The sequence below is a fragment of the Fopius arisanus genome, unplaced genomic scaffold (genome assembly GCF_000806365.1).
Source record: "Fopius arisanus strain USDA-PBARC FA_bdor unplaced genomic scaffold, ASM80636v1 scaffold00055, whole genome shotgun sequence".
NCBI lineage: Eukaryota > Metazoa > Arthropoda > Insecta > Hymenoptera > Braconidae > Fopius > Fopius arisanus.
This window is the reverse complement of record NW_011887794.1, coordinates 527,247-550,921: the sequence shown is the minus strand read 5'-3', so window position 1 is coordinate 550,921 and position 23,675 is coordinate 527,247. Positions and strand designations below refer to the sequence as shown.

The 23,675-nt window shown below is 41.0% G+C and overlaps 4 protein-coding genes across 7 annotated transcripts; 1 reads left to right on the top strand and 3 right to left on the bottom strand.

Annotated features, from left to right (window-relative positions):
• Positions 1–220: 220 nt before the first annotated feature.
• Positions 221–5,759, bottom strand: LOC105268228 (HP1 and insulator partner protein 1). Its single transcript, XM_011307592.1, has 3 exons — positions 2,215–5,759; positions 2,009–2,152; positions 221–795 (listed from the first exon to the last, which is right to left on the bottom strand). The coding sequence occupies exons 1-3, from the start codon at positions 5,302–5,304 to the stop codon at positions 643–645; spliced, it is 3,387 nt and encodes a 1,128-aa protein (XP_011305894.1). The 5' UTR covers positions 5,305–5,759; the 3' UTR covers positions 221–642.
• LOC105268227 (uncharacterized) lies at positions 805–1,984 on the top strand. Of its 2 annotated transcripts, none has more exons than XM_011307590.1 (4): positions 805–1,116; positions 1,177–1,359; positions 1,416–1,637; positions 1,705–1,984. In XM_011307590.1, the coding sequence occupies exons 1-4, from the start codon at positions 1,009–1,011 to the stop codon at positions 1,903–1,905; spliced, it is 714 nt and encodes a 237-aa protein (XP_011305892.1). In that variant the 5' UTR covers positions 805–1,008; the 3' UTR covers positions 1,906–1,984. The 2 variants fall into 2 exon arrangements, with proteins under 2 accessions (XP_011305892.1, XP_011305893.1); XM_011307591.1 differs by having other exon boundaries at positions 807–1,116; positions 1,434–1,637.
• A 304-nt stretch (positions 5,760–6,063) lies between the features above and the next one.
• Positions 6,064–8,678, bottom strand: mRRF2 (mitochondrial ribosome recycling factor 2). Its single transcript, XM_011307589.1, has 3 exons — positions 8,503–8,678; positions 6,500–8,268; positions 6,064–6,448 (listed from the first exon to the last, which is right to left on the bottom strand). The coding sequence occupies exons 1-3, from the start codon at positions 8,648–8,650 to the stop codon at positions 6,140–6,142; spliced, it is 2,226 nt and encodes a 741-aa protein (XP_011305891.1). The 5' UTR covers positions 8,651–8,678; the 3' UTR covers positions 6,064–6,139.
• Positions 8,679–9,028: 350 nt separating this feature from the next.
• Positions 9,029–22,227, bottom strand: kay (transcription factor kayak). Of its 3 annotated transcripts, none has more exons than XM_011307586.1 (3): positions 21,965–22,227; positions 11,008–11,418; positions 9,029–10,927 (listed from the first exon to the last, which is right to left on the bottom strand). In XM_011307586.1, the coding sequence occupies exons 1-3, from the start codon at positions 22,091–22,093 to the stop codon at positions 10,373–10,375; spliced, it is 1,095 nt and encodes a 364-aa protein (XP_011305888.1). In that variant the 5' UTR covers positions 22,094–22,227; the 3' UTR covers positions 9,029–10,372. The 3 variants fall into 3 exon arrangements, with proteins under 3 accessions (XP_011305888.1, XP_011305887.1, XP_011305889.1); XM_011307585.1 differs by lacking the exon at positions 21,965–22,227 and adding an exon at positions 18,869–19,220; XM_011307587.1 differs by lacking the exon at positions 21,965–22,227 and adding an exon at positions 12,599–12,975.
• Between the last annotated feature and the right edge of the window lie 1,448 nt (positions 22,228–23,675).

The following is a 23,675-nucleotide window of genomic DNA, read 5'->3' as shown; positions in this document are numbered from 1 at the left end:
AATTACAATGAAAACTCAAGCTCCACGCTGTTGTATATTTTATTACAAATAACAGGTTTTAAACTCACGAACGTTCAGTTGCAAATAATATTCTCTCACCATTAAACTCTCGCAAAAATGATCGAATCATTATAAAATATATTTTGTTTTAGAAAAAAAAAATTGCTTCATACGAATATGAAAAAAAAAAAAATATTGTCAACAAAAAATACCAGTGGAGATTGAAAATTATGAAAGAAGAACAAACAAAACAAGAAAATTACATCCACTGGAATAAATTTTTTTGTTTCGTCTCTTTGATCAATCATCTCCCTAAAATTAATTATAAATTTCAATTAATACAATTAGAATAACTGAATATTTATACATACAGATTAATAGAATAGACAATAAAAATTTTGTAATGAACAAGGCCAACGACTCCAAAAACGAGACTGTTTGCGAAATTTTTCGAAGCTAATTACAGCCTCAGATTGCGAAATTTACAGAGCATTTAAAAAAATTATCCGATCCAATGATTGTTCGCGAATTACTCTATTGCTCTCAACTCCACCGCTGGATATTAAAATAATTTAAATACTCTCTCTTATTAATCGTTAATATTTCTCTGATGCGATTCTGCAGTATCTATTTTTTTCAAATTCATTGTACCTTCTCATCCATGTAAGCTCTGATTGCATTTTGACATTCCGTTGAACACCAGTGTTGTACCAGAAGATAGCTCTCAGATTCCAGAGCAGCTGATAATTTTGATCTCAAGCTGTGACGAAGAAGTGCTTTCGTCGCCTCCATAGACTGCGAAGAGAAATAAAATTAATGTCCAACAGTATTACGCAGAGTTCTTACTCCGCATAAAGAAATACGCAATGAATATTAAAATGATGTCCCAACGCTTTTCTAAAATCCCAAGTGGCACACGTGGGTGGTGCGTGGGATCCCCAAGTCAATTCATTTCGATTTATTTTCAATATCGCGTTAAACTCGGAAAACCTCAGATTGCGCAGGAACATGTGGATCTACGTGACATTTTTTCTAATAATAATTGTAATCAGTGATGGAAGGTACATGAGGATCAAGAGCAAACCGCGGAACGTCTTCTTCAAGTACCGCGAGGGAGTGAGTCAAAAACAATTTTCCATTTCAAATGTCTGGAGTTATTAATAAATTCAACTCCAGGTGACAGGTGAGAAAACTCTCCCTAGATGTCGACCCCATGACGCCTGCAATATCCTCTACAAGAGATTCTGGACGGATGACATTGTGGAGAGACTCTGCAGGTGTCCGAATGGAGAGGAATGCCCCTGGACTGACAAATTCGACAATTACACGATGAATGTCAACAACAGATCATTTCTGAAGGTAGAAATTCCTTAAAATTCCTACGAGACGGGAAAAATTTCCATTGACTTCTCCAGGAATTCCCAAATTTCCAGTTCTGCGATCCCGTCAACCCCGAGAATATCTGCAAGCCTCGAAAGACAGCGGCTGTAGTTCGCGGTGAAATTTCAGATAATCATGAAAACCTGACAGCCCACAGAGTTCGAGTCACCTGCTACTGCCCCAAATCCTATTTTTGGCATGTACAGAGGTACGATTACACCGATAACAAGCTTTATCAGCGCTTTAGGTGCTCCAAGGTAAGCGATTAATTATTGCGAATAAAATAAATTATTTATCAATGAGAAAATAAATTGTAATCAACAGCAGAGAATGTGCGGTAGCTACGAATTCTGCGGACTTGTGAGGAACGATTTATATTCCACGTATTATCGGTGCTCGTGCCCCAGTGGTAATTTATGTATCCCGAAAGATAAACAGCTAGAAAGTACTCAAGAGTTTTTGTACTCAGGGCCTGTTATCAACGCGTACTGCGATCCTTGGAATATCAGCAGTACATATTACTAAAAATTCAGAGGCTTTTACAAATTTTTCCCTAAAATCTATACTGTCCAAGCAAATAAATGATTTATGAAACAAAAAACTTGAATTAATTAAATAAAATACAAACCTGAGAGGATTGTTCACTCATGGCTCGAAGAGAAGGCAACAGCTCCACATGAAAGCGATCAGGCCACAAAACCCTGGTAACGAGCCCAGCCCTGAGTGCCTCATTAGCAGTGAGAGTTCTGCCCCCGAGGAGAAGTTCACTCGTCTGAAATATCAGGTTAAAATAATAATTCACTGGAATCCGTGGAAAAATTCAATAAAACCTACCACAGCCGTCCCCAGGACGTGCGACAGCGTAAAAACAGCGGCACCCTCAGCGATCTGTCCTAATTTTCCATAAGGTGTGCTGAAGGAGGCCTTATCACTCGCGATGACGAGGTCAAAAAGAGGCAACATGGTGACACCCAAACCAACAGCAGAGCCCTGAACCCCGGCGACAATGGGTTTATTAAAAGTAGCTAAACTCTTGATGAAGTCTTTGACCCCATCAGCAAGTAATTGAGCATTTGCCCTCCTGAGGTCCTTATCGCCCTCGAGGAGGCTCTCGAGGTCAAGGCCCTCGCAGAAACTCGAGCCCGTAGACGTCAGGAGAACGATCCTGCAGTCATCATCCTTCTTGAGGATCGACAGCACTTCTTTGAACTCCTGCATCATCGGGAGGGTAATACCATTCCTGATTTTCGAAGTTGTCGAGGGGGTGAGGATCAACTGGACGAGATTCCCGTGTCTCTGGACATTGATCTCTTTATTGCTGAACACGGTTTTTCCCTCTTTCCTCTGGTCCTTGGTCTTTCCTTTTCTGTTAAGTACAGAATTCTTCCCTCGATTGGAGGATTCACTGGCTAAAGCAGTCACAGCCTCAGCTAAACACGCCGATAGTTCGTCCTCCTCGTCCTGGGTCTCGTTCAGGCCCTCGAGAAGATCGTCCTCCGATTTTTCCTCCAAGTCGTGCTTGGCGAATGTCACCTTGCTCCTCTGGGTCTTCTTGACCTTCGGGATTTTGCCAGCGGTTCCATTGGTCCTCACATTTTTCTCATCATCGATCTCCTCGTCCTTCGGCTTTGGCATCTTCTTCCTGTCGATGGGCTTGGACTTCCCTGGCGACGACTTCTTCACAATTTTCTGGGGGACTTCGTTCTCCACTTTCTCCACCGACTTCTTTTTCTTGGATTCCTTCCTTTTCTCCTGGTCCCGCCTCTTTCCGTGCCCCCTCTCCTCCAAACTCGACCTGTCGTCGACACTCACCCTCGGACTACCTGAAGCACTCGAAAAAGAACTCGAGGAGTGCCGCCTGACGATGATAGAAGCGTCCGCAGCATTTCTGATCTTCGCAGGGAACAGAAACTCCCCTGGAGGTGTTTTCGATGGTGTTATCAGTGGCTCCTCCTCCATCGGCACACTTCCAGCGGAAATTCTCTTTGCTCTAGGAGCTTTTGGCCCAGGGGCAGCTGACGTTCTCAACCTGAGAACCGCATTCTTCACGAGTTTTGTTCGTATCTTCAACTCCCTCTGGACTTTTTGAATATCCATCACTTTTGCCTGGGACTTTGTGACAGGCACGAGACGCCTCTTACCTGGCTGCTCCACATCGTATAGCAGATTGACGACTCCCTCGTCCTGAAGGAGTCGATCGATCTCATTGACTGATTTTTTTCGCTTAACTGCACCCTCCGGGGACTTCCTCGAGGATTTCCCAGAGCTCTGCATCTTCGGGACTTTGCGAACGATTTTTTTCGCTACTGGTACGGGTTTCACCAGTTTCGAATCCCTCTGGGTCTTTCGGGGAGTCTCTGCCTCCTCGATATCTGTATCTTGAGGTCCAGGAGAGGAAGGATTCTCAGATTTTTTCATTGGAGTTTTCACAGGCTTGACCTTCTGTCGTTTCGCCGTGATTTCGTGCTCCCTCGCCTTCTCCGTGGGCTTCCGCTTTCTCCCAGACCTCGTCTCATCGATTTTAAATTCCTCTATGGTCTCGTCTTCGTCCAGGATTTGCTTGGGTACCACTGGAGACTTCCTCGGGGATATCCTTGATTTTTTCGAGGTCATGGGCAACTCCAGGAGTTGTTTCAGTGCCAATTGCCTCTCGACGAGAGGATCGAGCTTCGGTGGGCTGTTGGTCTCGATTTCTTTAACCTCAGACGTCTGGTTCTCAGATTTAGGCTCGACTGTGAGGGTCGGGGGCTTGAGGTTTGTCCACTCGGGGTCCACGTCCCCCTCGAGGATGGCGAGAAGGTCTTTGCTGTCCGACGAAGGCTCGTGGGGGCTCTCTTTGGTCTCCTCTCGTTTGACTGAACCCTCTGGTGATTCTGACGCCTCTGGAGGTGTCACCGACTGGGCCTTCGAGGATGACGTCCTCGTCTTCGGGGATCTCGAAGATTTTTCGTCCAGGAGGCACTTCAGCTGGTCCTCAACGGGATCCTCTACCTTCGAGGCAATCTCCTCCTCCTCGACGTTACCATCGCTCCAGTCATCGTAAATTACCTCGATCACTGATCGTTTTTTTACTTCGGGACCCTCTGACTTCGGCTCCGGGGGACTCGATGGACCATTTTGACGATCTAGTGTTGGGGATGAATCGGGGGGCGTCAGGGACGGCTCTGCGTACTCTATCACGTTGTACTCGATTGTCTCCTCCGTTTTTTCAGGCTCCTGGACCTCTGGGATCACTATTGTCTCCTCTATCAGGTGAATTGTCTCCTTGTCTTCAGGGTCTGAGGCTTGTTCTGTTCCCCGAGACTTTGAGGGATCTTCAGGGGATTCCTCGGACTTGGGGAGAAGTGTTTGAACATTTTCTGGTGGATTTTTCCCTGGGGACGATTCAGATTTAGTTGTAGTTTCAGGGACAGGTTCAGGGACAGTTTCCATTGACTCTGGGGTCTTCTCACTCGATTTCTCAGGGGTTGAACCCTTCTGGTCCATTTCCTCGTGGGAATTCTCGTCGACGAGCTTCTCGTTCTTCACGTTCTTCCCATTTTCAGTTTTCAGGGGCTCCGATTTGTCCAAATTATTCTCCTCTACAATATCTTGAATTCCTGTCCAGTTCGTAATTTCTTTTTTGATCAGTTCTGGATTTGATTTTTCAGAGTCATTTTTTATAACTCCTGAATCTGACGATTGAGAATCTTTTTTTATGATCCCTGGAGCTGACGAATTAGAATCGTTTGTTTTTATTTCCGAATCATACGATTCAGAATCTTTTTTTATGACTCCTAAAATCGACGATTGAGAATCATTTTTTACAACTTCAGAATCTGACGATTTGGAGTCATTCTTGATGACTTCAAGATCAGATTTAGAATCGTTACCAAAAGCTCCAGCCTCTGCCACGACAGGATTATTCATTTCTTCTTTACTCATATCAACTGATTGAAATATAAAAATTCTCCCAATATTCTACGAAAATATCATGGTTACCTTCCGTTGTACGTCTCGGTGATAAGGAAAATTTCCGATTAGAGGTGTAGGTTAGAAATGAATTGTTGACAACTTCTTCACCCAATACTTCACTCACACTATATTTACTTCGAGTTGATATGATTACTCCAGTGTTTACGTGCACTGGGTCCCTCCGTCACACATCAATTATTCAATTGAAATTTTTCAATATTTTTTACACTCACTTTTTATACCGTGAACACAGATAATGCGGTATTTACTTTTCCACAGTGGCTCGCACTGTTGAAATGCTAGATGTGGCTTCGGCATGATCTCCAAACCGCCATTGTACTTCACTGCGACAGATACAACAAAAGGATGAGTTTTATTCGGAGATTCTCGATATTTTTTTTTATTCCTGTTGTAAAGACATCCCTCTGTCGGGAGGGCACAGCGATACGCAGGTGGAGATTATTTTGCGGGAATTTTTACAGCTGACTGGGGTAAAATGGGCGATGAAGGGGCGGGGGTGGAGGGATATGGGGTGGAAAGGGGGTGGAAGTTTTGCGAGTGAAAGGGGTGAAGGGTTCGTGATGTGGGGTTTTTGGGGAAGGTCGTGAGGTATTTCATTGGTTGCTTTCAGCGGGAATTTTTGAATTCCTTTCTGCAGTCGGACTAGCTTTTTCTTTTATTTTTTTTCATAGCAGGAAATTCATAATCTGAACATTGCAAGTTCAAGGTCGTAATACGATAACATTTATTCAATCCTAAATTATATTACAGAATTTTTAATCTTACAATTAAAACTCCACTGGATTCAGAACCCAGTGATATTTTTGATGGCCTGCTGTTCCTCGAGGGGTCCCATCCTCTGGTAGCTATCAAACTCCAAGGAAAAATTGCCGTTGCCTGATGTCAAAATCCTCAATCGAGTGGCATAACCGAGGAGTTCACTGAGTGGAGCCAAACTTCTGATGATTTTGTCATTCCTCCTGACAGTGACCTCTTGAATTTCAGTTCTCCTCCGGCCCAGATCCGCCAGAACACTGGGTGCATACTCCTCAGGGGTCACGATCTCCAGCTGCATTATGGGCTCCAGCAGCAACAGGCCCGCGTCCCTCAGTAGCTGAAAGCAATAGGAATCATTCAAATCCCCTTAATCACCCTGAACACTCACCTTCCGAATGCACTGAGTGGCTGCAGAGGCAACCATAGTCTCGGATGTCCCCTTGCCAACCTCTAGCCAGTGGAGTTTGACCCCGACATTGATGACAGGACACCCCAGCCTGGGTCCGCTGTTCAGAGCAGCTGTCACTCCATTCTTGACGGCATTCATGAATTTCGGATGGACCCCTGCCAGGTTGGAGGCGCTCTCCTTCGTGTTGTCCATCATCAGGACGCTCTCACCTTCGTAGTTATCAATCAGACTCATGGTTACGTCGACGTCATGCTTGGTGCTCGCCACCACATGATGGAGTTTGAAGGAGTCCTTGATTGGCCTCTCAATAGTTTCCTTGTAGGCGATCTGCAGAGGCCCCAGGTCAACGTCGATCTTATACTCCGTTCTGATTCTCTCCTTGATAATGTCGATGTGCAGCTCTCCCATTCCGGATAAAACTGTCTGCCCTGTCTCCGAATCAACGGAAACCCTGAGACTGGGGTCTTCTCTCTCTAATTGCTGGAGAGCAGAGTCCAGAGCAGATTGATAAGCCATTGACGGTGGCTCGATGGAGCAGAAGAAGACAGGATCAGGTACCCTCGTAGGGTTGAAGAGGGTAAGTCTGTCAATTTCTCTCACGTCCCTCCTCTTCTCGAGGATTTCTTTAGCTCGATTGACAGCTGTGGCACTGGCTGCCAACAAATCACCAGTGACCGTTGACTTGAGTCCCCCCAGGGCTGCGATGTTCCCCTCGCTGATCTCCGGAATCTCTTCGTAATCATCGGCGTACGCTGCGTAAAGCTTTCCTCCTTGTTCAGTTCTCTCTCTCTGGACGTTGTAAATTTTCTGGCCCTTGGACAGCTTCCCTGTGAATACCCGGAAGAAGGTGATGGGTCCTCGTTGCTTGTCGTGTATCACCTTGAAGGCTCTCGCTGCGAAAGAGTCCTTGAAACAGCTGTAAAGACTCGCCTTCTGGTGGTGCATCGGTGACGGGAGGTAGAAGACAACCGCGTCCATCAGAAGCTGGACCCCCACGTTCTTGTAGGAACTCCCCAGCAGTACTGGCACTCCCTTTTGCTGCAGGGTTATTCGTCGGAGAGACTCCAGGAGCAGCTGCCCTGGGATATCATCCAGTGACTCCTCCTGGATGATTTTATCAGCCAGTTGGTCATCCAATTCTGATAATCTATCCGTAAGACACCTTCTCCTCTCCTTCGCAACATTCAGGATCTCGTCGTTGTCCTTTAGCTTCTGTCGCTGGTACCGGCGCCCCTGATTACTCTTATCGAAAGTCACCATCTCCAGAGTCAGCAGATCAATTATCGAGAGCGTCGATTGATCATTGAAATTCTTGATAGGCATTTGAACAGGTAGTGGTGTCGCGTCGAATTTCGTCTGGATGGACCTGAGACACATGTCAAAATCGGCATCTCCTCGGTCCATTTTGTTACAATAAACAATCCTGGGGAGAGAATATCTGTCCGCTTGTCGCCAGATCGTCGTCGTCTGGGCCTCGACTCCAGCCGAACTATCCAGAATTACCACAGCACCATCCAAGGCACTCAGGGTCTGCTCCACTCCCATCGTGAAGTCTATGTGACCTGGAGTGTCTATCAGATTGACCTGGTGATTCTTCCAGGGAAATGTCACTGCCGCCGAGGCTATCGTTATACCCCGTTGGCGTTCCTGTTCCATGTAATCGGTCACTGTGTTCCCGTGGTGAACCTCTCCCATGTTCGAGATGCTACCCGAGTAGAACAACATCCTCTCGGTTGTCGTTGTTTTGCCTGGGGGCCGGAAATTAATACGTGGGCATAGGTATTTGCTCCGTTTGTCGGGACATTTTTTTTTCAAGGCAGAATACTGGAAAAATTGAATCATTTGTCGCGATTCGGTCTAGTGGCCATTTTGTCGGGCTACTCGAACCGCCATCTTGTCGACGCGGGACACGAAAGGCCGGCGTTTTATTCTCGACTCAAATATCAAAGCTCTTAACCTCGAAATTCAATGAAAATACTCACCAGCATCGATGTGCGCCATTATTCCGATATTTCTAATCATCTCCAATTTTTTCTTATCATTTTCGGTATTTGTTGTGTAATTCCGCGTGTGGTAGAACCTTCTTCTAATTTTCCAACAGACATTTTTCCCGAAACATCGAATCCACATGGCAAATTAGAACGAAGAACTCCGAGGTGATCACCGGATCCATGATAAAACTCGGAAATCGTCAGTTGACAGACGGAGGGAGAAAAAAATTCGAAAATCAGGATATTCATTTAAAAAAGACGAAAAATTATCAAACTCTTCAATTTCTAATAAAATATATTATCAAATAAATTCAAATATATGCAATAAAATAAAATTCAAAATTTGACTCCACGCATGCGCACATTAGTGACCGTTACAATATTTTCTTGTAGTGAAGGTGTAAAATTGTTAGTTGTTAATGGTTTGTTTATGGTGTTGTTAAGTGGTTAAACAGTGGAAAAGTGAGACTAAACGGGAATTAATGAGGTTCTCGGATAAATAAAAGAAGAATTCGGGTTTTGTTTTAAATCGATTACTCTTTATTCTCATATCTCAAAAATATATCGGTGTATTACAATGTTACCCTATCTTCGAGTACATTCGTACAAATGTGGATTGCAAAGTTGACAACAATTACCACACACATCTGAATATATTAATTGCTTAAAGTCATGTAAAATCTCCGTAGACTATCAAATTCATATCGTCATATCGTATTACGCCGAGGGATTGAGAACTCGCTGTGTCTCCCGTGAATCCCTCCAAAAAAGTGTAATAGAAAAATTTTCTCTTTTATATTACTTGAGAAATCGAGGCTCGCAATGCCTGAATAAGTTTCAATCATGCAGTGAGTGTTCGTTAATCCAGGATTGAATTTGAGCAGAATAAATACTCAGGAATGAATTAAAGCCGAGGCGAATAAAAGGTAGAACGAGATCCACTTAATCTGCAATATCTCTGGATCGAACGATGCAATTCAGACGAATGTCATTTCAAGACGACAAAATTATCGTCAAAATGGAATAAAGTACATGAAATTTCACTCTAGTGATCCCGAGATATTGTCAATTGAAGAATTCATTTTCTTCATCTTCATAGATATCGTAATTCTTACATTAATTGAGGGTTTGAGCTACAAAAACATTTTCAATATTATGCCTCAACCAATCAATGATCTCACGATTGAGCACAAAATTCCTTGCATCCCGAGGGCAAGACGAATAAATTCATCATAATATTTCTCACACACCAATTATTTATTCTTTCTACAGCAATCCCTCGATAAATCGTATAAAATCGTAAAAATTCAGAATATAAAGCTCTCCCCTACATCTCAAATTCAGACTTAAAAATTTTTCGATTTCAAACATGGACAATTGACTCAATACTGAGAATCCTCGTGTAATTATCCTCAAAAACTCCCCCCAATTATCTCAAAATCAAACACCCCATGAGTTAATCTCCAATCTTTATTGCAAACATCTCCACATCATCATCATCTCAAAAAAAAAAAGTGATCAATAGAAAATGAGAATTACTCTAAAGAGAGAAATCTTATTTCAAAAAAATACATTTATGGCAACTGTTCCTCAAATCTTCGTGTGATGTATCCACCGTAAAAAATAATTGTCCTCCCTCACGAGGGGCGAAACGCCAACGAGAATCACTGAAATTCCTCCGAGAATTCGCGTGTGAAAATAAATTCCCTAAAGGCTTATTGCACCTGACACCTCAGGACAAAAATTCCCGTGCAATTTCATAATAATTCACATGAAATATTCTCCACACGCCTCCAAAAATCATACGACAATTCTAATCAATTTCGTCATCATTGGATGTCCCCTCGATATCCTCCTGGCGTCACAAGCTGACGAGTTTTGGTGGATTAGCATCTGGTGAGCTGAGATCAACAGCTGAAATATTATTTCTCTGTTGACTGGAGCAAGATGGTACTAGTGGAGTTGACACAGGAGTCAATCCAGTGCCACCCTCCATGAGTGAATCAAAATTAAATGGAATTCCACTGGATGGTGTGGTAATTGGTACTCCAGCAACTTCATTAGCTGCCTTCATGAATGCAGGTGTCTCAACTGTTTTGTAGTGCAGTGAATCCGGTCTCTGCTTTGGCTCCACAAAATTGAGGGTAGTAGGTCGATTATTATTGTCAAAACCAACAGGCAGAGAGTTAGGTCGATTTGGTCGTAGATTTGGTGTTGACGTGTCACGATCTGGTGACGCCATGTACCCAGGGATGTTGGCTTTTATCACGGGTTTAATATCCGGTGGTGATGATGAACGGAGTCTGCACACAGCGCGATGTGCCTCCAGAATAAATTCCAATTCGTCTTTCGCTTGCTGGAGCTGGTGAATCTCGTCCTGCAAGCTCTGCTTCTTGTGCTCCAAGCCCTCAGTTTCCTGGTGAAAATAATATACAGATTAGTGAGATTGATAATTTATTTTTTCTTCAAAAAAAAAAAAGTCCCCCAGGGACTTACTTCAAGTAGAGCATTGGTGTGATCCATTCTTCGCTTGCGGCATCTAGCAGCAGCCATTTTATTTCTCTCCCTCCTGACTTGTCGTCTCTCTTCCTCCTCTGGTGACATACCAATTGTCCTGGTGGGTCTTCTACCTCCCATGTTCCTCCTGGCCTGTTGAATCGGTCTCGACTGCTGATTCTCCAGTAGAACAGTGTTATGGTGCTGCTGTGAGCACGTGTTCTGGGTCTGAGCTGGTGTTGGCTGTGATGGCTCCACCAGGGGTGGCACAAAACCCGCCTCACGACTGTGCTGTCCCGATTCACTCGTCAATTCCAAAAATGTCTGCTCAATACTCCGGAGAGTTGTTGGAGTCAGTGTTGGAGTTGTTCGAGTTGGTACCCCACTGTGCAGACCATCCAAAGACGCCAGCTGCAACCGCAAAAAAAAATAATTAAATACAAACGTGAAAATCCAAAAAGCACAAACTCGTTAATTCGAACCACGTGTCCGCTATTTTGACAGTGGAAGGGGTACCGTTAAAGCTGAAAAGTCAACTCCGCGAACTATAATTCCTCCATTTTATCGACTCGGTATCGCGGGAGGAGATAAAAATATCGGTGATCCGAGAGATATGATATCACCCCGCGATTACCGGGAAAATCCATTTTTCAGTGAAGTACAACGAAAATTGTTGGATTACACGCGTTGAATTCCCGTTCAATTCTCCGATTCGAGTGATGAAATATTTTCAACTCGAGTGGACTCATCGCTAAAATTACATACACCGAAAAAGTGAATTTAATTGGCCACCACCCACACGACACATTCGCGAAAAACCGACAGTACCATATGAAAAGTATAAAAAAAAAAAAATATCCACTTATTTTGAGATAATAGAGCGCCTATTCTTCCTCATTAGCGATATTATCATATTTTTTTCCGCGTACGTTCACCTCCGTAGGTTCAAAAAACCTGGGGATTGGTGAGTCGAGTCATCGAAATCCGGTGTCGACAAGCTGAGACTTGCCGATGAGCACGTGATTTCTCTCACGTCCCCTCAAATTTCCCCATCATAATTCAGAAAAGACATTAATGATAATTCCAAGGACACCACAAAGTGCTCGAAAGATACAGAAAGAATTTCTAAGCAACTCCCGTCGATTAGAAAAAAATATAAAACCCTATAAAAAGCTAGCTTCACTCTTCGAGCTGTATCTCCGGATCTAATGGAGACAGCACATTCTTCCTGGTTTCGTTTTCAAGAGCTTTCCTTCCGCTGCAAAAAAAGCTCCAACAAAAATTGCACTATCTCCCCCGGGTCCGGAGATAACCACCAAAAACCGGCATCGAGGCAACCAGTTAATTGAAATCGGTTCAGTTGAACCCCAGGAGGTTCCCGGGGATTTATTTTTCATCCCACATTCGATTGAAAAAAAAAGAATAGTCGACACAATACCCTGAGCACCCGGTGCTTGAGAATCGTCTCCCAAGACGATCTCTATAAATAATCGCTAAGAGACTGCAGATTGCACCATCGAAATGATCTAGTCCATTGAAAATCGAGATCAATCACTCTGAATGACTCCAAAATGACTCCGATGATCATTACCTGCTGGTACAGCAGCTCCTGAGCAAGAATATTGGCAATATCAACTGGATCGATGGCAGTCGTCATGTCGTCTCCGTCAACAATAAATTATTCAGCTAAACCAACACGATTGCACCGATTTAACGTAAACCGTTGCTTATCGTTTATACTTCAAGTGATGAAAATAAATTTTTGAAATTCGTTCGCGATTATTGATCCACGATTCGCACAAAAACCGAGAAAATCGTATCGTTCGTTCGTGATGAGTTTTATGGGCGTCGATTTAATAAAATTGATAAAATTGCACGAGCAAGTCGGCAAAGTCCGAAAACCCGCGTCCTTCTCGGATGCGTCGTCGACCGACGCCTATCTAACACTGAAATGCCATTTAAAATTTTCTCCCACCTCCAACGCATGTGGCAAAAATAGATATCGCGAAATTTTCGAACACGTGCCGCACATCCAAGATTTAAGCGTCATTTCCACGCTTGATTTTCAAAATATACACGACCAATTATCCTCACGGATATGGAAATCTGAATATTTTATTCGTCACTCGGTACTTCTTCAGGATTAATTCCAAAATAGAAGTCTTAATTAGAGTTCTATGTTTAGGGCACAGAAAATGATCAGAGAAAATGGCAAAACGCCAGAAGTACTCGTACTCACAGAAATATTAAGACGGATAAACGATTGGGCATCGTAAAACCATCAGCGAAATATCATTTGGGGAATTTGGCAGTCGGTGATTTACAAATGAATATTCAGTATGAATTCCTGAACGATTGGCACAAGCCGCAGTTAAAAATTATTTGCAGTAATTTATTTGATTATCATAATTCATGGCTACAACCGTCTCCGGATGTGGAATTTACAAATGCCTCAATAACGGATCTGATAGATAATGAAAAACAGACGGATCTGATAAGCAAAGAGAACCGGAAGGTGCCGGTATACCACGAACTCTTGAGGAACTTCCGACGTTCCAAGATTTTTATTATTAGCGCCGAAATTTTCTCAGCGGAAGTCGACTGATTTATCGCTGATGAACTCACCTGACAGATTTCTAGTTTCTGATAATTGTGAATTCACTCAAAAAATTAAAAACAATCCCCAAATAATTCCCATTTATAATTCAAATATCTGCGGAATGCGCGAAATATTCCCGGAATGCCCAACCGGAAATTGCGAATACCTGAAGCCCTCAATTTCAAATTCCTGTAGTTCAATAACGAAAAAAAAATATATTCCGATTCACTCGCGAGCCTGTCAACACCCGCCTACCAATTTCCTACCAATTTTCTCTCTTCCACTGTAAATTACCCTGTTTAGTGGTAATTAACGTCAATTATACCAGAAAAAAAAATTCTCTCAGTGGAAACAATTGATTAATTCCTATTTTTAGGTATTGACGGTACCCCGAAATATTGACGAAACAAATATTATCTAACAGGCCCTCAGCCTTGACCACATCCCCTTAGGCAACCCCTAAAATATTAAATTTCCTAGACTCCACGAGTCCAACCTCTCCCTCTAAATTTAGCATGTGAAATGGACACGTAAGTACATCAACACGTATCAAATACTCAATAAACACTCCATGAAATACGATACGAAACGATGAAAAGCCTCTTATCTCAGTTGGTAAAACCCTCGGCCTCAATTACAACTCAACATGACAAGTTAAAATCACCTATCGATCCAAGACAATTCGAGTGAAAAAAAAAAACACTCCAAGAGGAAAAACCTGGGATAATTCCAAAGGAATTGATTGAATCAATTGAAAAATGGAAAAGAAAGAATCCATTGAGATGAGCCCGCATTATCCACCAAAGAGGATTAACTCAATGTATTCCATTCTATTCTCATCATCCACTCGCGTTAACAATCATCCATTATTTTCAACTATTAGAACAAAACCAACGGGCAAGTGCGGGAACAAAGAAAACGCTATCGTTCCTTAAATATAATTCGTCCATCGACCCCGAGGCCTGAAAATTCTCCACTCTTTCGAAATAGTCGTCTGCAAACAAAGGAATGTCTTTAAACACCCGGTGATGGTAAATAAAAATTATGGTTTTGAGAAAAAAAAAAAGAATCGAGCGGATGGTCTGGTTTTTTTCCTTTGTTATCAGTACTGGGGAGATTGAAGACCGCATTGACGATTTTTCCCGGATTTCGGGGAAATAACCCGTGATTCTGGTCAATTCTCCATCTCTAAAAATATAATAAAACGTCAGTTGTGGATAAAAAATAAAGATGCTCAACTGAACATGAAATGCTGAATGAATTCTGGGAATCGGATTGAGAGAAAAAAATAATTGTGGAGTGGGAGGGAGTGGGAGGATTTCATGAAAATGTCAGGCCAAGATCAAGAGGTCGATTAACCTGCCGAGTTCCAGGAATCAAGGACGATAAAAAAAATATCAATAAAAATTACGAAAAATGCGGTGCATGCCTTAAAATTTCCCTCTCACTCAGCGGAGAAATAATGAGGCAATCCCTGGGAAATTCCAGGAAAAACAACCGCTGATTTTTCCATAAAATTTTTTCAAGTCGATAAACATCTGAAATTTTCCGAAAATCATGGATTTTTAATTTTTTCGGTTTTCCCTCGCATAAATATGAATAAGTTCCTCATAATGCGACGCAGTAGCTGTTGTGGAAGGAGACGCGATAAAGAATTCAGATGAGAGGAAAAAAAAAAAATGTACGTGCGAGGAAAAAAGGCGAGAGACAAAGGACTAACAATAAATCAGCAGCGAATGGTGGTAATTTACGGATTTACAACGAGGCCATTTTCGCTGAGCGAATGACGTTACAATTTTTCAGTCATAAAAGGAAGACTTTTTTTATTTCCAATAAAAACGAACTTACCAGTTACGAAAAATCCAACAGATCTGTCAACTCTTCTTTTAATAACGATCGACGTTGTTTTTCAACGGAATAAAACCAACTTGGAACTGAGGATGGAGATTCAATGAGCCGCGACCTTAATCGTAGAATCGATGACGTCTTCGAGGTAAAAAAAAAAATATATATACGCGAGGAAAAAAGACTGCAAGGATAAAGTCGGATGGACGTTGGAGTGGAAGTTTACGGTCCGGAGTCTAGAGTGACACTGACAGTGCGAAGGCTTGAGTTTCTGTCATCATGCTATCACCACATGGCCCGAGTCGACGATTCGGGTGGAGTCGTGGAAGATCGGCTGCCGGTCGACAGTCGGGAAGTCCCAAGTCTTTCAGCAGTATTGAATTTTTTTTTCTATCATTTTTTAACTCATGAAAATCCCTGAACTCCCCGGTCCCCACAGGTGTTAATTTTCATTGTTATTATTTTTTTTTATTTTTCATACGGAGAAAAAATTTTTTATCGATTCATTTCTGTTATCAAAAAATATTTTTTCTTCAAGTGATGAAAATCGTGGATGTTCGGCAGTCGGAAAAACCCGAGTCCACACACTCATCTGAGCTGTCCGATTTTTTTTATACGAAAAAATTTTTTTTTATGAATTTTATTTTTTATGTTACGAATATCACGGGATAATTCTCTGCTCTCTCTCCGGATCACGAAATCATCAACAATTACTGAGAAATCTGTTTATTCAGTTGTCACACAACGACATAAATGATTCCTAGTATTCCGCACTCTAGCCTTTCATTTTTCATCATCACTCGGCCTTCTCGCTCTTTTTTTTTCCAATCCAAGATTTTTGCGCTCGTTATCCCAGGCAAAAATGGATCAACTCCTGAGTGACACCTTCGAAGGGTCAACCCTGGACAATTAGTTTTTAATTCTGAAAAAAATCTAGAGGCCCAGAGCGGCGAAATTCCGAGGTGATGGGACACTTTTAATTTTTTTTTTCACATCAACTTGAACTAAAACTACCCGTGAATTCCTGGGGACTGACGCAATCCCGAAGGCATTTCCGATGAGTGTGGCTGCACTCTGGAGCCCTCAGGAATGCGCATATAAAAATTTCACCTACATATGAGAATCCCAGACATAAAGCCTCAACTTTTTTTTCACGTCAGGTATTTTTTCTCTATTTTATTCTATTCAATAGAGGATCGTCACGGTCTTTTGTGCACCGGAGAGAGGGGAAAGGATAATATTTCATTCAAGAATTTATTAAGATTCTATTCCTGAAATCCTGATGGAAAAATTCAATTCAATTTTGACGCGTAATTTTTTCTGGCTCCAGTCATCCATCATGCGAGATAAACCGGAGAATCCAAATGTCATTAAATAATCGGTTGGAGAAGTGTCCAAAAAAGAATGAATTTAAAAAAAAAATGATTCTGGGAATTGATGAACGTCACGAGTTGAATGTAAATCCGGGGAAAGTACCTGTCGTCATAATTCCCTCGAAAAAAGCGGAAACTTCTCCGAAAAAGTTTAATCGATTTTAATCGCGATAGAACCGGAAGTTACATCCGACGTTTCAAGGTCGGAGTACTCACGTCATATCGAAGTAAAAAGATATTGTTCTCGGAAGAAAAAATAGCAATGATCATGATTTTGAAAAAATAGAACTCCCGTCGGTAAAATGATCAATTAATTCAATCGATCGATGAGAAAAAATGTGAAAATCAAATGGATTCAGAGAAACCGATGATTCATATGCACTCGCGACTTCCCAGTCCCTGAATCGTGGAGGGTAATGAAAAATTGTGGATGTAGTATATGATTGCGTAGATTTCATTCATGAGTCTAGGAGTGACTCATTCCACGCAAAACTGAAGTAGAATCGAAAATAAAACCGGCACCTGGGATTCTGCACCGCGTTAATACCGGCAGACGGTTTTTTATATTCATATTTTTTTATTTTGTTGGTGATATGACGTGGCGAAAGCACGCGAGACAAGTGTGTCATCAGGATGGGTGGAGAATCGCGGAAGTTGTGGAAATTATTGCCTTGAGGGAATTGTCTGTTGCCTCTGGAATTCCGCGCAATGAAAATTCCGATTTCCGTGTAAACCTCGCCATAACTCGTTACCCAGCCATTTCACAGCAAAACCACAGAGAGACTTCCTCCATAAAAATCCCTCAGCAACAAAAAAGGTCGAATACATTTTTTTCAAAAATCAACCCATTCCGAGGTAGTCGCGCATCAATTAAAATTGGTAGAATTGCAAAATTTGAAAAACGATTTTTTTCGTGTTTATATTAGTTGAATTAAACCGTGAATGGGTAGATTCAGCACAAAATGTGATGAAAAATTATAAATGGAGAATTTCGGGACCTGCAAAAAACGTTCTATGCATTTTTGTGTTAAATCCGTGTATTTCCGAAATAACAGGTTAATTCGTGTGACTTCATCTTGTACTTTTGTTTTCTCGAGGGAGAATATAATAGTTAAAGTACTGGAGGAGTTACTTGCGGATGTAATAGCACCTTTTGCCTCATGACCCGTTGTATTTCATCTCCCGACAAAACTTAACCCCATCTCATCCAACTAAACCCACTAATTGAACGGGTTAACGAGCATTAACTCCTCGTTTCCTGTCAGATTTCAACGTTTTTCATAAGTTTCTACACCGTACTGGCGCCATCCAACGTCTTGAAAATATTCATTTCCTCGCCCCAATGATTATTTCACTTGTGAATAATTTTATGCGATTATTTCTGAAATTCTAAAGACCGATAGAAATTCTGTCAATTGAACTAATTATCATATCTCGGAACGAGACGTGCCTTCACGCTGAATTATTTATCTCGGGATTATGTAATGGGGGAGGAATCATTTCGGAGAACCCAATCATCATATCTGAAGAAAAAAAAACCCAGAATAGAAGCTATTTAATTGTTTTTTTTCATCCTTTTGAATCTTCAGAAGAGAATAAGTGATTTCCCGAGATTTTTTCTCCGTCTCTCGGAAACCAAGCGAGATAACGATTTTTTTATAAGAACCGTTTTTGCTGATCGAGAAATCAGCTGCAAAAAAGGTGATTATACTAATTACGCTATTTACATCGGTTTGTGAGATATGGAGATCAGAAAGTATACAAACACTTGCGCTCGGAAGAAACGATTGACAGATGAAGGAAAATAAATAAACAAAGACATTTTTCTGAGAATTTCTCGAGTGCCGTAAATCGCTGAACTCTAATTCCATATCTGGGGCAATCGATCACCAAAACATTGTTGACCTTGACACGATCCCACGACTGCGCCCATTCACAACTTCAATTCAAGCCCCGAATAAATAAACACGACTCGTCCAAAATTTTCTCCTCCCAAAAAAAAATCAAATAAACCGAATAAAAATTTAATAAACAAAAATCTCACCATGGGATTGTCATCTTTAGTCAATTGCCAGGGATCATTGGCTCCAGAATTCGGATAAAGTGTGTAATACCCATGATCATCAACCATAACGTCATAAAATCCATTGTAAGATCCACGTAATTCAGAATTATCAGAGTAATTCTCCATGTGCGAGCACTCCATTAAAAAAAATACCCAATAATCAATGAAACCCACAAATAAATAATTCACTTCACCAAAAAATCCGCTGATGAAAAATTTCTCTTCTCCTTTTTTTTTATGGAAAATTGAAAAAAAAAAATTGATGATTTTTCACTGAGAAATTTAACGGTGAAATTACTTCGAGAATCGCAAGTCAAGTTAAAGATCTGGTGTTGACTGAAGTCCTACCGTAACTCTTGGTTACTATATAGACTTGAAAGAGTCGTTGGTCCCCCACTCCTTCGCCGACATTGGGCCAATAGTGTACGACTGGCGCGCGCTTCTCTCACATTTTCAGGTACACGGACTATTATTCACGTTGAAACGTGCACCAATGACGTCATCAGATCGTCTTGATTCGAATAACGCAACGAGTTCTCCTGAATTCAGTGTCAGTTCTTGTTAATCACTAGATGAAATTATAACGAATTTGTTTTTCCGTATAAAACACTTTATTAATTAATTCCATAACAATTAAAATTTTTTTTTCTGCAATCGCAGAATTCATGAGAATGGCTCATGAATTACATTAATCTATTTTTTTATTTGATGAACTCCAGAATTTTTATCGTGTTAATGACATAAAATTTTTTATTTCCTAATGTCTGATTTAAATAATCAGTTCTTGTTATTAACTAGATAAAATTAGGAAAATCCCCAGAGAACAAGTCGACACTTGCAACCGACTCGTCTCATGTTCCCATTTGACAACAAAAGAAATTGAGTTAATAACCTAAGGCCTAGGTGCGGATGGGCCCCTCGAGCCGTATGACTCAGTCCCAGAAAAGGGCCTGGACAATAGCGGCCTAATCCCATTCCCGGGTGAAAAACAAGACAATAAATCTGGCTGCCTTCAAAATAAAATGACTCAAAAGTTGTCGCAATATTTTTTTCCCGAGGTCCTCCGGCTAATTAAACTCAGCATTGATACGTCGAGAAAGACAGACTGTAGTTCAATTGATTGAAAAAAAAAAAGCGACAGGTGGCAATGACCCGACATCTGCGATACGTTCCTGAGGAAAAAAAGAAATCTGAACCGTCGGATGAGACAAAGAAGATCAGACACACGTGGTGTATGACTTAGGGATTTCCCTGAGCTCTGGAAATAGATGATCATGCGAATTTGGGGCTTCGGATTCGCCAAAGGGTCTTTAACCCTCGCCAGAGAGTCAACACCAGTGGAATAATATTTTCCGTTGTTTCTCACAATATTTTGGCTTTCCCTCGTGCCTGGTGGCTGATTTATCATCAGAGAAAACTTTGTTCAGTCAATTTTCCATTAAACAAATATTTAATCCGGTGTTTGACAATGCGTACGCAAAATTCACCCGGTCTATGGGTTAAAAAATATTTTAAAGGGGAAAGCCCTCGAGTAATTACATTTTGACGAGCGCAGAAAACTCCAGAGCAATTAGGAAAAATGGATTTAACGAGACTCATTAGAGGAAAAATTGCCCAACCAGTCAGGAAGCTAATTCGACCATTCATCGACTGATTTGGAAGTAATTACCGTACGGTAATTACTCCCAGAATCCGGATATAGTGAATTTTAATGAGGGACTTGGGACAATGGACATTTTTGTGTCAGGTATTGAGGGGTGGATTGATTGAAAAAATTATTTATAACCCCGAGAGAATGAAGTTTTTTTGTTCTTTCATCCTTCGATCGGAAATAATATTTGAAAGTTAGGAGGATTATTACGAGACCTTGAGAATTCCCTTTTGTTCTCCTAGAGAAAGAAAATTGCATTCTCAAAGATAACGCGTCGTTCCCGGAGTTCTCAGCAGCTGATAAGTATTAATATGAATTAATACTGCGTAGATTGATGTTTACACTGGTGTAACAACCAGGGGCTGATACCGTAAAAGAGTGTACGGCACGTGTGGATAAGAAAAAAAAAATGAGAGAATTAAATAAAACCGGACGCGTTTTATGGATAAGCGGCGATTGTGGGCGAATGGGAACAGCTGTTTCAACCCTTTTCTACCATAACATAAATACATGGGGTCATAAATATTTTTAAAATTAATTTTTTCACATTAATTTCATTCCGTTTATCTATGCAATTGTGTAATCAACGAACAATCGGTATCGCCTGGTTGATTGCCATCTATTTTTACCCGTGACTCTCACCGAAAAATTATTTCTCCGGTGATAAGATATCGCGGACTGACGACAATCACGAAATTATTGTGCATGCAATATAATCATTTATTTTCGACGAATCGTAAATAAATAAAAATTGCACTTTTGTCGATGATCTCGGTGTTCTGCGGTATTTTAGTTCAATTTTCCCCGGATTTTCATATTATTTTTAACTCGTGGTAAAATGCGTGGTTGTTAGCGAGTAGTTCAGAAATAACCCACAGGCGCTATTCATCATATATTTTTTTAAATATATTGTTATTACCTTGCCCTGAAGAGCATCATAAAATTATAAAAAATAAAAAATCCATTCACTCCAAAAAATCATTGAGTGGAATCCGTAATCTCTCACAAATCAATCACAATTCCCCGCGATTAATTACCAGAAATTCTCTACAATAAAAATTCAATCCCCGAATATAAAAAATTATCGAAAGTTATATAAATTGATAATTCCCCGATTATTTCGATTATCTTCTCCCAAATGTTTCTAAAAATTAAAAAAAAAAATGGGATATCAAAATAATCGTTAGATTTCATAGTTTGACGGGAAAATCAATATATCAACGAAAAAAAAAAAACAAAAAAAAAAGTCAATTCACGTTGGAGACACGTTCATGACACCAGAGTGCGTCACTACCGCACGTCATACGATCGAGCCAAAAGGGGGGGGAAGGGGTGTCTGATTGCCCTTATCATTGGTCCAATTGCGTACCAACATAATTTTTTTCTTCTCATCCCATGATTCAATATGTTATTGATAAACTTACATTGCTGGTTATCGAGGAATTGGCGATGCTGGATAGAAAATCGTGACTAACACGAGAGCTCTGGGACGTACCACTATCACTCGAAATACTCGAGCTGTCGTACAACACGTCAGACACTTCGAGCTTCATCTTACCGTTGATTATTATCACTTAATATTTTAAACTGTTTATCAAGTTGAATATTGTTTAATAGTTAGAGGTGGTAAATGGCTCTCCTGTCGGTTTGGATCTTTGTGAAAACTCAGTTGTACTGTCCCCCACTGAATGACCGCACGATGACTCATGTTGTGGGGGAATACCAAGACCTCGGCAAACTTCGGTTTTAACACGAGTATTTCCGATGTTAACGCGTGAATGATATCATCCGCGTGGACTCGTTTACGTTTTCAATCGAATCCACCAATCGCATCGTCGGTTTCCATTCTTGGGTGGGGGAGGGTCGATATCGAACGGTCGATGCAACGGGGGGTGGCAGGGGGAGGTTGTTATGCTGATTGATTTTGTCATTTCGAGATTAGATTTTTTTTCATCAATTATATACAAAATATTACGTTTTTTCTCTTTTTCATTATTTCTATTTTCATTGTTGCACGATAAAATAATTATATAGTATAATAATCATCAGAATAAATTGATGATAATAATTGCTAGAGCAATGTGAATTTGATATTCATTGGATTATTGATTTAGAGCGTTTTGTTAATTTGTCGTGAATGAAAAAATGATGACATGAAAAATATGAAAAATGAAGAAAATGGAAAAATATTGACGAGAAAAATTGATTTTTTCAAGTAAAAAAAAACTTTATTTTTTTTCTCGTCACCTTCGCACGGAGAAAATTAAGATGTGACGTAATTCGATTAAGCGGAGGATTTTCGGATTAAAAAAACTCGGCTTTCCAAGAATTGGGAACGATGAGTCATGCACTGATGTGGGTGTCTCTCGGTGAAGTTAAAGGTGGGGAGGACTCGCGAATATAATATCGAACAAGATGAGTGACTCATCACATTAATATGCAAAATATTTTGCGGTTAATCTCCGATTGCAATCGATACTTTCCCGATAACTGATTGCATTGGAAATGGATTTTCCATGGGAATAATTGGATAAGAGGAATTTATTTAATTAAAATTACTGTAGCCTGTCGACAAGTCTTCAAAAATTTCTCGAAGCCCTTGTTTGTGTCAAATAAAGGCAAATAGATGGTATCAACCCGTTGATTCTCCATTCGAAAATCGAAACTCTCGCTTAGCCAATAGACAACGTGGCCTTGAGCTAGTTCCTCCGTGTGAAGTGAAGGCCGAGGGATAAAGCCGCATGCTGGAGATCGCAGAAGGTGGAAAAATAAACGGTTTGAGAAAAAAAAAGGCGAAACAACGTCAAGATGGATAGGAATCTCATTGCCTCTCCGCGGAAAATCAGGGGAGCCTTGAGAAATCCTACCAAGGCCTGAGAAAACACACTGGCTTCTTTACTTTGTCCAAAGAGGCCTTCCATAAATTGAGGATAATTTTTTTTTTTGTCCAGAGCCCTCACTGCTTCCTGCAACTCAAACCACTTTCGTTAAATCATCGATTCTCCACATGCCTACAGAAATATCGATTTATCTCAGGAACTCGTGTGTCTAAAGAAAAATCTCATAAGATTTTTTTTCTCGCAAATTCAATTATCTACAAAAAATTTTTTATGACCTCTCCCCGCTAAATCGCTC